The 15,343-nt window shown below is 42.0% G+C and overlaps 1 protein-coding gene across 4 annotated transcripts in view; it reads left to right on the top strand.

Annotated features, from left to right (window-relative positions):
* The window catches only part of VWF (von Willebrand factor), a 140,054-nt gene that overhangs the window by 103,788 nt on the left and 20,923 nt on the right, over positions 1-15,343 (top strand). For all 4 annotated transcript variants that reach the window (XM_069003401.1, XM_069003400.1, XM_069003402.1 and 1 more), the window contains 10 exons: positions 169-346; positions 3,219-3,439; positions 4,382-4,574; positions 5,229-5,570; positions 8,704-8,909; positions 11,239-11,341; positions 11,439-11,513; positions 12,045-12,149; positions 12,619-12,824; positions 14,291-14,440. In XM_069003401.1, coding sequence (XP_068859502.1) covers positions 169-346; positions 3,219-3,439; positions 4,382-4,574; positions 5,229-5,570; positions 8,704-8,909; positions 11,239-11,341; positions 11,439-11,513; positions 12,045-12,149; positions 12,619-12,824; positions 14,291-14,440 — 1,779 coding nt within the window. The remainder of the gene's footprint in view (positions 1-168; positions 347-3,218; positions 3,440-4,381; positions 4,575-5,228; positions 5,571-8,703; positions 8,910-11,238; positions 11,342-11,438; positions 11,514-12,044; positions 12,150-12,618; positions 12,825-14,290; positions 14,441-15,343) is intronic.

Below are 15,343 nucleotides of genomic sequence, written 5' to 3'. Positions count from 1 at the left end.
ATCCTTATGAAGCCCTTAATACACTGGATTGCATTATTTATTTTTCCAAGGCTAATGTGTATAGCACTGCTGTCAGGGTCACTTCACTTGCTGGCTGTAATTCCGTGGCACCAGCCAAAATTTGCATTTTTGGTTTCAATTGTTGCACATTTATGTTTCCCTCCCAAGCCTGGTGATAAATGGACATTACCAGACCAGTGCCACACTGTGACGTGCTTCCCAGGAGATTACACAGTTCTTGAGAGCCACCACATCAACTGTGAGAAGATGCCAAAGCCTGTGTGTCACAGCAACCTTCCTGCTGTTAAGGTGGAGGAAACTTGTGGCTGCCGGTGGATGTGCCCATGTGAGTATCTGTCCATGTGTGCCTCTCCCTCCCCATCACCTGAGATGTTTGACCACAAAAGCAATGCTGAGTGGAGCTTCTCAGCCATTGAACACTTCAAAGGTGACTGGGGTGGGAGGAATTGCTGTTTAATTGTTGTACAGTGATTTAAACAAATAATTAGGAGCGTGAGAGCCTCACTGATGCCGGAATGCCTAATGCTGCTTGCAAGTTCAGGGCCACGCTGAGCTTATCTCTTGCATTAACAGAGCAACAGTGTTTTATCAGGGAATGTCACACTCAATTTCCAAAGCTGTGTGAGCTGGGAAGGAGGATGTATGGAAGAAACCAGGAATTTATCTCGGCAAGCTGTAAGCAAGCAATGTATTCTTGCTCCATCTCGGGGCTTGAGGATTTGGCCTGCCCCCAATCAAGCACGTGTAGCACAGAAACATCAACAAAAAATTCTCCCAGCCTCCAGATAACCTCACACTGAGTGTCTGAGCAAAAAGCTGTACACTGTGTGATTGGTGCCTCGACTGGGTTAACAGGAACAGGAATTAAGTGCATCCACTCACATTTACAGGGTTAGAGGGATGCAGCCTTGAGGCTGGTGAATCTTTTATTAAAAAGTGAGTTTAACTCTAAATTGATATGCTTACTTCTTAAGAGTAGATCAGAACCTCCTCTTCACACCTCCTCTTCACACACCTCCTCTTCACAACATATAATCTCAGTTTAAAATGTCCTCTGCTGAGCTGGCTGATTTAAGAACAATTTCTTCCAGCCACTGCTTGAAATACCAATGCACCTAGCTGGCTTTTGATCCCTGAACTCTTAGACGTACAAAATTTTTTACACCCCGAGTTCTGGCATATCCTAAAAGTATATTTGATGAGCTAAACCCTTTAAATCTACAACCCTTAAATGCTACAAGCATTTTGAAAAAGTAGAAATATTTTAGTTGGATAGTCATAAGTATTTTATCATGTTTGAAAGATAGGCTTAGTGATACCTACCCGTAAGAAGTGCATCTTTATTAAATTTCTTGATCCTAAACACATAGATAGCAAGAGGAGGGCATTACTTTTGGCATGCAAGACATACTGTCATATAAAACCTTCTGAAAGGATGAAATGAAAATAACCTTTCATACCATTAGCTGATTGTCATGAAAAGCCCTATAGTTCACTGGAGTTGTTTAAGATGAGCTAAGAACTGTTTATCTCTTTATGAATTTAATAGGCCATGATACCAAATATTTTTGTTCTAAAGGCGGTACAGCTTGTGAGGGAAAAGTAAAAAGTTTTCATGTTACAGAAGGAGGGAAAAAAAAATCCTCAACTCCTCCCACCTGATTAAAAAACCCCATGGGTCAAGTCCTCTTCTTTTAATGATTGTTCAGTGCAACCAGGGTGATTCTGTGCCAACTGAAGCAAAATCTTTAGCAGCTGGAAAGGTTGATTCTGGTGACACAAAACTCACAGCAACAGAAAAACAGAGATGGGCATAACAGAGGAGGTGCTGAGTAGGAGCTCAGTGTGAGGCAGCATCTCTTGTTATGGAAGGAGGCTGGTTAGGCCACCCATAAAAATGCTGCTAAATTGACTCATTCACTAATTTAGAGTACTAAAACACAATTTCCAGCCATGGCTTGACAGTGTGGGTGATGTGACAAATGCTTCTGCAACGAGGAAGTCCTTGAGAAAGTGTTCTTAGGTCATCTGAGTTCAGAGGATGGATCAGGAGTTACACTGCAAAGGTGCTTGCTTGCTGAACTAGTTACAGATTTTACAGCAGCAGGATTTGCAATGTGATTTATGGCTGTTGAGTGCTCTTGGACTACTTTGAAATGGATCACATTAGTGCATTTTATGCTACAGAAACCTATGAGAAGTTTAAATGGATTCCCATCATCCTTATTTTTTTTTCCTAGATGTCCATGAATAAGTAAAGATCGAAACCCATGGTTTAATTGCTACCTTGTTTAATTGTTATTTATACATGAACTTTATAAGCAGATATGGTAAAATATCTGAAGATGCTCCAGTGCTCCAAAGGGAGCCCTCCCTTCCTCCCTCTCTCTGGTTGCTGTTTTTCCTGGGAAATTAAATTTGAAGGTCATTGAATAGGAAACAGATTATTCTGAGCTACAAGCAAAGTACTGAATTATTAACGATGGTAATTTTCCTCCTTACAGGTTTTGCTGGCATTGCTTTTATTGTCCTTATTACCCTTTAAGCAAGAGATTTGAAAACATATGAGCCAGAGTCATCAGGTTTTGTTTTGGTTCTTCTGGGATCATAATCTTCCTTGCTTTCCAGTTTTTGAAGGCAAGGAAGTGTTTATAACCCAATGACCAGAACACTGAGCTATCAGCTGGCCATTGGTTCATCCTGTGCTTATTATTTCTCTGCAGTTTTCCTGTTTCCAGTCTGAAAAACAAAGTCCCTGGGTATCAACTTGTGATGTGTTTGATAAGAGTGAAATAGTGTTATTTGGAATCAAATGTAACACTGTACAGAATATAATGCATTGCAAAGGTTGAACAGTGTGTTACAGTCTTTCAACAAACAGGATTTCCCCTGTTTTACATAAACTCTATTACTAAATCATATTCAATTGAATAAGTTTCAGGCAAAGGGATTTTCTACAAGTTTATCCAAATCTTTTGTAATACTTATTATTCCCAGACAAAGATATTTCAAAAAACCTCCACATGTGATGAAGTATTTTACCAAAGTTTCTTGTCAATGATTTGCTGCAGCATTTGCAATTCATATCTTCCTCTTTCCCAATTAATTGGTTCCCCATGCCCACAACAGTTGTGAAGAAACAGTAAAATTTAAAAACAAATGCCTGCATGGGTTTTTTTGTTGTTGTTTATTTTCAGGTGTCTGTATAGGAAGTTCATCTCAACATATTGTCACTTTTGATGGGCTGAACTTTAAGCTGACTGGCAACTGCTCCTACACCTTGTTTCAAGACTTGCACCACGATGTTGAAGTCCTGCTCCGTGAAGGGCCATGCAGAGCAGCACCCAGGATGAACTGCATGGACTCCATTGAAGTGAAGCATCGTGGTGTGGCAGTGCAGCTCTTCAGTGACATGGCAGTAAGGAAACACCATGAATTCATCTGTGCTTTGTCTGCTTGTGCTGCAGAATTCAGGTTATGGGGACAAATTTCTTCCCTTGATCCAGTTTCAGCCTATTTTTAGCATCTCTTCTACATTTCATGATACAGTGTTCACATAATGAGCCAGACATATTTCTCCTCTTGTTCTCCCCATTGTGCTGGTGTGCCAGTGTCAAGATCAAGGGATTTGGCAGTGTCTCCCTGACACTTCTGCCAGAAAGGCAGGATTACAGACAGGACATACTGCACTCTGATTCTCCTCTTCTAGCAGAGGTCCTTTACACTATGGGGTTTTTTGGTCCGTGGGAGAGCGCTCTGTTCCTCACAGAGCTGTGCCTGACTGGCCAGCTGAAGGTCTAGAGGGAGTTGCTTCTCACCTTGTGTGCATCTGGACCTCAGCATTCGAAGAAAGGGCAGCTTAGTGTGCAGTACCTCTGTATTATAGACAGAGAATACTCAAACTCAACCCATTTTTCAGCCTCTGTATGCTCAGACAGACATACAGGAGTTGGTTAACTTGCCAAAATGATCCCTTCTGACTTGTATATCAAAATAGGATGGACCAAAACACCTGCACCAAGTTCTGCATGGTGTTGGACAGCCTCGACTTCCACTGAGGCACCATTTGAACCTCACAGCACGAGGCTGTTAGTCTGTAAACATGTGGTGCTCAAAGAGTGCACTTGTATAGGAAAATGTTGAAAGAGTTTTTAATGTCATTCACAGGATGAAAGTCAAGTATTTCTGTATGTTTTTAGGCTCAATAGAAAGCTTCAGCTGAAAAAATTGATTCTTAGGTCCAGATTCAGTGGGATCTTCAGGTATTTGTCACATCAAAATGTGCTTCAGCTGTAAAATTAGGTTGATTTGTAACTGCTTGCTAGAACTGCTGTGATGACCTCACCTTTTTTTCAAACAGGTGTCTGTTAATGGTGAAGGGGTTCTTATCCCCTATTCCAACAGCTTGTTTGAAATCACTGCCTATGGAGAAATTATGCATGAAATCAAGTTCTCCCTTCTCGGACATAATCTCACATTTACTCCAAGAAACAATGAATTTATTCTTAAACTTAATTCGAAGAGCTTTTCTTCAGGAACAAAAGGGCTTTGTGGTAAGTATGAAAGTTAATAGTTTTAACAGCTTCCTACTTGGGCTTGAGCTTCTATTTATTTTATTGCTATTTGTGAATCTCCACATCTGTAAATTCTCTGGGTGAACCGGTCCCACAATTTTGGGGGAATATTGCAAATCTGTGTAGGTTTTCCTACTCCTATCACCAATGTAACAGCTCACTTATGCCTAGTAATACCTTAGAAAGAACAGGAGAGTCAGCTCTCTCGTTTTTCTTGCTTCAAGTTATCTTTTCAAGGAGATTTGTGCCTTTTTTTTTTTTTTTTTTTTTTTTTTTGATGTGGGTTTAATTTTAGATTCTTACAAATACATTTATGTGAGAAATATGCTTGCAGTGAAGGTGAAAAATTTGAGAGGGGAACTGCTACCTGGGCGAGTTAATTCTACGGTATCCTCAGTGGTGTGATCTATACAGAGATTGTACCTCTGTGGCATAACCTGTACCTCCTTTAGTGAGGAAATGGGAGACAAGACCCAGGGTATTTATGCCTCTGTTGACAACAGCTATAAGGAATATCATGAATTCCTCGAGCCGCCGCAACCACTGTCATCTGTCCCATCCCTGTTTTTCTCTAGGTTTATTTTACTGCTGATTCTTCAGAGGTTTTTCTTTTCCTTTTACTCACCCTGCCAGGGCTGTGTGACCAGAACCACGTCAATGACTTCACCCTGCGCAATGGCTCTGTCACTGCTGACAGCAGTGTGTTCATCCAGGACTGGACAGTGACAGAGCCAGGGAAGGTCTGTGAGAGCCGGAGGGAGGACAGGTGCTCCGAGAGCGCGCCCAGCCGCTGCCACCTGCTGCTCTCACAGCTCTTTGAGGAGTGCCACAGGATCATCTCCCCCAGCATATTCTACGAGGGCTGCATGGAGAGCAGCTGCTACGAGGAGGAAGCCTGTGAGATGATCACTTCCTACGCTCACATCTGCAGGGAGTACGGCGTCTGCGTAGACTGGAGAGCACCTGAGCTTTGCCGTAAGAGTTTTACTCTGTGCTAAAACTGATACAGAAATTGTCCCGCTTTGGGACATCTCATCAGTGTAATATTAATTTTCTGAATGCTGCAGAAGTTCCAGATCAAGTTTATTGTACAAGTGGTGTTGCAGGTCTCATAACTGGTTGGTCGTCCACTAAGTTGAATATTATGAATGAAGTCTTTCTTGGTAAACTGCTAATTGGTAAAATTCCAGGCTAGAGGGAAATAAAGGTTCTGTGAACAGGTACCCACAGATGTGTGACAGTACCTGACTCTGCAACCACTAAACCTTTGTGGCGCCAGGTTTGGGCTGAGAGTCTGCCAGGCTGTTTTAGCAGCAGATATCATTGCTTTGATACAGACTTTGGAGGGTCTCAGGTGGACAGAGAAACTCATACTTTGGACTAGTGGAACTGCTTCCCAGACCATCAGTGTCATACCTGACACAAAATTAGACTTCTCCTTGAACCAGTTTCACAAATTCCTCCCATTTCCATCAAAGATGAAACTTTTGAGAATGTGGTAGAAGAGCCAGTGTGATTTTAAGTTTCTACTACAAGGAAAAATGGGGAAATGGCCTCTCTCTGTGGTGTCATTTCTTGCCAGGACATGCTAGCTAGGCTGACTGAACCAGCTGTAATTTGCTTTGCAAATCTGGTTCTCCTTCTGCCTGGGTTTTTCTTGTGTTTTGGAGGTGAAAGGTTTGTGCTGTGGGGAAGCAGTGTAGCAGGATGTGAGTCTGGCACATTACCAGAGCCCAACCAAGGCAAGCAAGACACCCATGCTAGTTCCAAACTCAGACCGCTGTTACTTTGTATACCTTCTTTCCTAAATTCTCATAGACAAGTAGTTTTACTTTGTCTTCCTGTTTTTTTTCTTCCTTTATTTTTGTTCCTGTTTCTCCTGAAAGCCCTATTAGGAGGCATACCTAAAGATCTGTCAAAAATGCAAGGTCTCATTAAGTACAAATAAGTAACTCTTGAGGTGGGCCTGTTAGCCTTTCTGCAGTGATGGTTGCAGCCATTCAGATATTCCCTTAGTGTTCTGGTTTAGTCAAGAGCCTTAGATGTGGGTGTGTGTAGGCATTTTCTTTCCCAGCTACCTCCTCACAGAGTGTCTCGATGTCCCAGTTGGTTTTCTCACATCCTGCCTCTGTAGTTGAGTTGTTTCTTGTTGCTTTGCTTTCTTACTCTGGATACTTTTCATTTCAGAACTGGAGAACCAGCATCCTAAAGGCATGATACCAAAAAAATGTGTAAAACAAATGCTTTTGTTCATGTTTTAAACTCAGACTGAAGGAATGATGAGTAGGAAGTTAAGAACGTCAATGTGAATTTGGCCTGACCCTCCAGTTGATGTTTGGAATCTCTTTCCAGGATCATAGGTTATTGAACACAGTCTGTTTGGAGTATAGTCCTGGAAAGCAGAGGGAGAACATTGCCAGCCATTTTCCAAAGTCAGTACCTCAGTCAGACTTTGCAAATTGTAATGTCCAAAGCTGGATGTCAGCATATTACCTTAATAACTCTGTGCAGTTTTCAGATTCCTATCTGATTACACAGCCTGTGCAAGAATAGACAAAGAGTTGCTCATTTTAACACTCATTGCATAAAAGTCTTAAGTGTCCTAACAATAACATCATCATCTTTCTTCCAGCAGGTGCCTGTGTGCAACTGCCAAAAATTTAAATTGTCAACATTTGATTTATCCAAGTTACATTAATGACTAAATAGACAGCATGGCTTAATCACTCTACCCTCACATGTTTAATAGCAGTGGCACAGTTCTGGGTTACCTGCTTCCCTCCTCCCAATCCACTGAATCCCTGTCATTCTTGTAGAATTTTATTTGGGGTTTTGTCATGCCCTATTGGGACATTCCAAGCAGTCAAATCCTTCCTGATTGCTCTTCCGGGGGGGGTGCATATACTTTCTGTAATTCAGATATATTCAGCCTGGAGAAGAGAAGGCTTTGGGGTGACCTCATTATGGCCTTGCAGTGCCTGAAGAGGCTACTGGAAAGATGGAGGGAGACTCGTGACAAGGGCCTGGAGTGACAGGGCAAGGGGGAATGGCTTCACACTGACAGAGAGGAGGTTTAGGTTGGATAATGGGAAGAAATTGTTCCCTGTGAGAGTGGTGAGGCCCTGGCACAGGTAGCCCAGAGAAGCTGTGGCTGCCCCATGCCTGGAAGTGTTCCAGCTCAGGTTGGATGGGGCTCTGGACAATGTGGTCTAGTGGAAGGTGTCCCTGCCCATGGCAGGGAGGTGGAACGAGATGGTCTTTAAGGTCCCTTCCAGACCAAGCCATTTTATGGTTCTATGAAATAATTGGCTTTAACATGGAAAGGGTTAATACTAAAGACATTTCCTTTCTGTCTCTGTTGGCTGCTAGAAGGGTGTGTGTAGACAGTTCAGCTGATGAATGTTTTCTTGTTTGTTTGTTTGGGAGCTCAGGTTTTCTTTCAATATTTTTTGTCAGGGGACTGAAAGAAAGTTTTATAAACCTCACAGCAGTCACAGACTGGGAAATAAGAAACACTTTTTCTAATTGAAGCTGTAGAGAAAAATAGAGTTAAGGGAATGCACAGTATGGAAGCTGTGTCCCTAGTTTTTTTGAATAGCTGTAGCCGTAATTCTGTGTTTGCTTTTAGAGAAAATATCCTAAGGTTTGTGAACACATCAGTAAAAAATTTCTGTTGGCTTACAGGGCTATGCAATTTGCCTTGATTCAGTTAATTCTGTTAATAAGGAAATTCAGTTAAAAAGATGCAGAAATCCAGCAGGTTCAGTTTTGAAGCACCAAAATGTTCTGTTTGTTAGCTTTCTTTAGTTGTATGGGAACACTGCAGCCTATCAAGTTAAAAAAAAAAAAAAAAAAAAAAATCTTTCATGCTTTAGTCTGGGCTGTCTCTTAACCATGCACTGTTACCATAGACATAAGGTTCTAAATTCTTGTGTCTGTAGCCCAGTGTTGGAAACAAGATTTGTGCTTCAAGGGACCAGATCCATCCATTGGATGATGACTTTCTAAAATTGAAAGAATTCTAAAGAAAGCTTGAGTGGAAAGATTGATCTGCATTTCTTTAGATCTCTTTAGAAAAAGGTGGTGTTTTCTTCTCTGTCTTGCTCAGCAATGAAATGTGCCCCATATCTGACATACGACCACTGCCGCACAGCCTGCGTGAAGAGCTGCGAGAATAATACCAAAGTCAGTGTCTGCAAGGATTATCCCACGGAAGGCTGCTTCTGCCCAGAGGGAAAGGTGGCTTTTGGTGACAGCTGTGTTAGTGAAGAAGTCTGCACTCAGTGTGTCAGTGAGGATGGCACACACCATCAGGTAACTACATGCACAGCAACCTCTGGCACTGGTTGGAGTTCACACCTTTGTAAGTAAATCTGTTTTCCCTTTGGATACTTTATTTTCTAGTTCAGCTCCTCCTAACCTGCTGGCTGCCAGCCCCATTTAGCTCCCCTAGTGTGAAATTGGCTGGGACTGGATATAAAGATCACAGCTGGGACTGTACAGACCTGGCAAGGCATGACAATTCCATGTGGAGGGAGGTCTACAGGAAAGAGAGGAGGAGTGATGGCATAAGTGAATATTTACCAAGATAAACATCTCCATTCAGCAGACTTTTATGAGTAATGACAATTTAATCATAAATCTGCATCCTTTACTAATAATATGTTGTATTGTCTTTGCAAAGCTCACTGAAATCCTCATGAGGGGCTGTGGAGGGACAGGCATCAAACTCTTCTCCCTGTGACCAGGGACAGGACCCAGGGAACGGCTGGAGCTGTGTCAGGGAGGGTGAGGCTGGGTATCAGGGAAAGGTTCTTCCCCTAGAGGGTGCTGGGGCACTGAACAGGCTCCCCAGGGAATGGGCATGGCCCCAAGGCTGCCAGAGCTCCAGGAGCATTTGGACAACACTCTCAGGGATGCACAGGATGGGATTGCTGGGGTGTCTGTGCAGGGCCAGGAGCTGGACTGGATGATCCTTCTGGGTCCTTTCCAACTCATGTATAAAATATTTCCAGTGGTTGGTGGGGAACAATGAGACCAAGTCAACCTTACGTCAAGTGGTATTTGTCTATATATAGATATATATATATGTATATATGTATAATTTTTTTTTGAGGACAGTTATTCCTTCGATGAAATTCATCCTTTTAGTTTTACTGGAAATCCACTTTGCTCAGTTAAGGCAGCCCTCTCTGTGGCGGTATGGGACTGGGAAAAGCTGTGGGTGCTGGGTACCAGACTGCAGTGAAAGGCACTGTTGATTCCAGCATCATGCAGTGGGTGTGTCCCCTCTTCCAAACTGTTCCCTGTGTCCCCTATTCCAAGTAACAGAGGTGGTTCCTCTTCACCCCCAGCTACTCAACTCTTGGAGTTTGCACCTTTATCAGCCAATCCTCTTCAATCCACATTTTTGTTATAGGATTTGAAGGAGAAAGGACTTTAATTGGAGTATTTTGTGGGCTTTGGATTCTTAATGAGATTTTTGGGGAGGTGGAGGACAGAGGAGGATCAGCTCACACAGCCATTTTGCTTCTCCATCACTGCAGACTTAGCTTTGTGAGCAATACACCAGGCACTTGGGTCAGGATTTCCTTAACTTCCTTCTTTTCCCCTGGTGTTTGTTCCTCTGTTCTTTTCTACCCTAGATTGTGTTTGGGCTTATGGGATTCTCAGTCCCGACACTCACACAGAGTGGCTTAAAACATGTAACTATCCCTGAGTTTAGGTGCAGTATACTTAGATTTGTCCTTTTTTTTCTTATCTCTAAAGGGCTTAGCAGACTGTTAGTTTTAAACCATGCTCCAGAGTTTTCCAGATGACAGCATTTTTTTTTTTCAGTGGCATCCTGACCTACTCTACACATTCTCACCCAGAACTGGACTGGTTGTACAAATTAAAATGTCTGACAATACATCTTTCCACTCTTACCTCCCTATTCACATGGGTATTAAAGGTGCATAGCTCTGTGTGGGTAACTGCAGCTTTAATATCAATGATTTCCTCTCTCGTGGGAAGGAGCAGTTATTGAAAAATTATCCTCTTTACTGGTGGTTTCTGAATGTGCTCATTACCCCCAGGTAGTCACCACAGTGATGGTTTCAGTTTTAGAGTTGCTAGAGTGCTTTCCCAGTCTTCAGTCCACTGGAGAGTCAAGTGATGACACTCCAAATATTCTTAATGTAAAAATATGCACTATTTATTTCTCTGTGTTGAAGTCCTATTAATTTGGGAAAGCAGACACTTCTCTGTATATCCCAAAATAATGCTGTTTCCCTTATTACTACTGAACATGCAATCATGGTATGTAGTTGCACCAGTCCACTGTTACTCACAATAGCCTGCAATTGCATTTATATCTGAGCATTTTTCACACTTAAAACAATAGTAATTCCTCATCCCATTCACACATTCTTTACATCTTTTGCTAAATTGGCACACTACAGTCATTTCAGAATTATGTATCTCCTTAGTTTCTTACTTGTAGCAGAGCAACCAACCCTTCATAGATGAATCTTCATAAATCTTCTGATTTTCCAGCTTAATGTTACTCACCCTCACCCCCTCCCATCCTTCCATCCCAACATACCAGTGACCAGAACATTGGATTTCTTTCTCATACTCTGTTGGGGTTTTTTCCATGCAGCACATGGAAACATGGATTCCTGACAGTGAGCCCTGCAAGATCTGCACGTGTCTCGATAACAAGAAGATAAACTGCACGGTCCGACCCTGCCCAACTGTCCAACGTAAATTCATTTAGCTCTGTGATTGCACTTGAATTGATGTTTTGGTTCCTGCTTTCCTAGTTCTTATCCAAACTTGTTCTATGGGTGTTTTCTCTAGCTGTCCAGTGTGGTCCATGTGAAGTTGCTCGTCTGCGCAGGGGCGCTGGCCAGTGCTGCCCTGAGTATGAGTGTGGTAGGTTCTCATAAACTCTTGGAATCTTCTTGGTCTGTACTTTTACCAGATATTTCTAAGGTATACAGTCCCTTTTAAAAAAAAAAATTGTTTAATTCAGTGCTGCATTTTTGATATCACTGAGTGATTGTACAATCATCTCTGTGGAAAACCAAACAGCTCTTAAGGATATGAGTCTTCATTCACTTACAGCTTTGTCCCTCTTTCTGTAATAGATAAGGAAGGGAATGGAGCAATTTGTTTTTGTCTAGATGACATTAGAATGGTTTTTTTTTCCTCAAGCATTTATTTTTGCATGGTCTATATTTGCCCATTAAATATAACATTAGAACCTTAATCCCCATAACCCGAGCTTGAACTCTTCTCTAAGCTATTTTGAAAACAAACTCTGACCTGTTGAACTCTAATGTACTTCATATTTTAAAACAGCAATTGAGTGTGAGTTTAATGGGGATATGCATGTGTGTGTGTGTCTTTTCTTGAGGACTAACTAGGTGTGGTTTTACCCACTCTGTGATTTTCTGTTCTCAGTGTGTGACCTGGTTTCCTGTGATTTGCCTCCTGCCCCTGTCTGCGAGTTTGGCCTGCAGCTTGCCCTGACCAACCCCGGAGAATGCAGACCAAATTACACATGTGGTAAGATCATTTTTCCTAGCAGGGAGTGACACTGGAACGCTGCATTTGAGCAGCACTGACAACTTCCTTTAGGCATTATTTTTCCCCCTCTGAAAGGTTTAATTTTGGCACCAATAGACATGTAATGATTTCCCAGACTTGGCAGAAGTGTATTGTTGGCACTTTGAGTACACTCTCAAATTAAGGACAAGAGAAACACTTTACTCTTGGACATGTGTTCTCTGACCCTGGTGCTTATTTTATAAATCTTCTTGTTTGTTTATGAGACAAGAATTTTTTTTGGCAGGGCAGGAACTTTGCTAAGTTCCTGAACCTGAGCCTTTTATATCTGCATTACTCCTCAGGCTTTAAGGAGATTTATAACAGTTTGAGGTAGTGATTAATGCCTTGCTGCCAGAGAACTATCCTGTTCACTGGCAGCACTCTGAAAATCCATGAGCTTGACACGGTGCCCACCTTCTCCTGCCAGCCTGCAACAGGGAAATGTGCAGCTCTGTCCCAAGGCTCTCCTGCCCATCACATCGGACGCTGACCGTTGTCAAGACCGAGTGCTGTGATAAATATGAGTGTACCTGCAGCTGCAGGAACTCCACAGTGAGCTGCCCTCTGGGGTATCTCTCCCAGTCTCTCACCAATGACTGCGGCTGTGTATCCACCACCTGCATTCCAGACCGGGTAAGGGAAATGAAATGTCTTTTCCATGGATGAGAGTGTCTTTTTCCACATGGAGTGGCAGCACCAGAGAAAGCAGGCAACCTGCTTGTTTAGAGAGAAACAGAGAAAAGCAGAAAAATAAGTGTTGTAGCAGTGAATTATCTTGGGAACAGAATCTAAGAGCATTAGTCTGAGCATTAGTGACTTTATTTTGGGTTATTGTTTTAGGATTGCATCCTGCTGCCAGAAAATCAGCGACAAATTTATTTTACACTTTGATAAAAGAATAATAAACCCCCCATGAGACTGCTGGAAAATTATGCCAGGGCGTTTTTGATTTGCAAGTGCCTGAAAGAAGCACACTATTACTTCATGCTGTTGCTTTTTTTTATTACAGTAGTGTATTCTAACATAACCAGTCCATTTTTTGTAACTTTGAGATGATATAAACAAAAACCATTTCAAACTTAAAGGTGTCTCAAACCTCAGGAATTTCGGAGGTAATTTTTAATTTGTTTTCAGGTAACAGATACACATACTTTGGAGCCACTACAGTTACTGTATATTCTTCCAATCCCATAGTAAATTTATTGACATTTGGTATGCCTTAGACCTAAAATTCTTTGTGCTCATTGATTACCTTTGTCTCTGCCTGAGAAGGTGTTGTATCTTTTAAGACCTATATTGCCACTTTTAAGTTTTTGCCAAATTAATACCTGACTCTGCTCAAGCTTCACTAGGGTATGTTTTTCTTATTTTGCCAACCTTTTATTAAGTTGTTACATTTTGTTAACCTTTAAGATAAAGTTGCTTAGAGGAGAGGTTGCAAGGCAATTTAACTTTTTCATTAAACCTTAATATAGGGTTATGTTGTCTTGCAGCTCAGGAGATCTACCTTTTATTGTCCATTTCTAGGGAGTTCATGACCTTGCATAATTCATTTTATGTCTCTGGGACTTGCTTGCTCTATCTATAAAATTAAACGATGTTCTCTCATTAATACCAAGCTGTAAAATTTACTAATAGAAAGTTCAATATAAGGGATGGCTCTGCTTTTGGGGTAGCTGTGATGGCTTGAGGATGCAAGAGGATGAAAGCTCCAAGCAGGATCTCTTCAGATCAGATGGTTTAGCTGGAAGAAGTTTTGCATGCAAGGCTCCCTCTGCAGGACTCACTGCTTATTATCCCTAAATACTGTGTCACATTATACTTACAGGCAAACTGAGTCAGACCCTGGGCAACTCCACTGACTACAGATAAAACTCTCCAATTTATTCTGTATAAAACAGTAGCTTTTCTGGCACTTATTTTTCCTTTCCTCAACAGAATGACCACAATTTTAAGACCAGTAGCATTTCTAAGGGGTTCAAAATATTCCAGAAAGTTTATGGTTGGTTTCACACCCTAAAATGCAGCCTTTTGGAGCTGGCAGTTTGCCCTGACAGCAGCAGTGTGCTCTTTAATGTATTAATTATTGCATTTAATAGGTGTGTGTGCACAACAGCATAGTCTATCCTGTTGGGACAACCTGGGAAGATGGGTGCAGGGAATGCTCTTGCACCGGTGTGAGGGATGATGTTACAGGACTTCAGATGACGGAGTGTCGGGACAAAGAATGTGACACGTTCTGCTCTCGGGTGAGTAACACTTAAACCAGTGCAATAACCAGCAGAGCCCTGGTGGGGACCTGCAATGATCCCTTTTAAGCCTCCTAGTTTGGAGAGAAACCAGAGAAAAATAGAAAAATAAGTCTTGTAACAATGGATTATCTTGGGAGCAGAATCTAAGAGCATTAGCCTGAGTATTATTGACTTTATTTTAGGATTATTGTTTTAGGATTGCATCCTGCTGCCAAGAAAATCAGTGACAAATTCATGTCACATTTTGATGAAAGAAAAACTGCATCCTGAAGTGTCTGTTATTTACACCACTTGCTCAATAAATGTTCATGATGTCTGAAGTTCAGTTGCCAGTCTGTTCTAGCTCAAGTTCACTTTCTGAAGTTCCCATTTCAGCTCTGTCTGTTCCTCATCTTTGCCCATTGTAGCAGTAATAACACCTCATGCTGGGGCCTTTATTGTGCTCACACATCTGCTACATCCTATAAAACCCCGTGGTTTACTTTTGGAAGTCTGCAAAGGAAGCGTGAGCCACTTTGTTGTATTGATTCAGATGGTCAAACAGGAATAGACAGAAAATCGGTACAAAGAGTTGGTAGAGGAACGTGACTTACGTCAGGTATCAGGAAAAGGCTCTTCCGCTGGGGCACTGAACAGGCTCCCCAGGGAGTGGGCACGGCCCCAAGGCTGCCAGAGCTCCAGGAGTGTTTGGACAACGCTTTCAGGGATGCACAGGGTGGGATTGTTGGGGTGTCTGTGCAGGGCCAGGAGTTGGACTCAATGATCCTCGTGGATCTTAAATATTGCATCATTCTCTAGAACCAACCAAAAAACCCCAATCCATTAGGAAAAAACCAACAAAGCATGTGCAGAGTTTGCTGAGAAAGTTTGAGTATGCCAAATGCAGTAAAAAGCATGTGA

This window comes from Aphelocoma coerulescens, chromosome 1A, assembly GCF_041296385.1.
Source record: "Aphelocoma coerulescens isolate FSJ_1873_10779 chromosome 1A, UR_Acoe_1.0, whole genome shotgun sequence".
NCBI lineage: Eukaryota > Metazoa > Chordata > Aves > Passeriformes > Corvidae > Aphelocoma > Aphelocoma coerulescens.
Note: the sequence above shows the minus strand (reverse complement) of the source record. Positions and strands in the feature narration are given on the sequence as shown.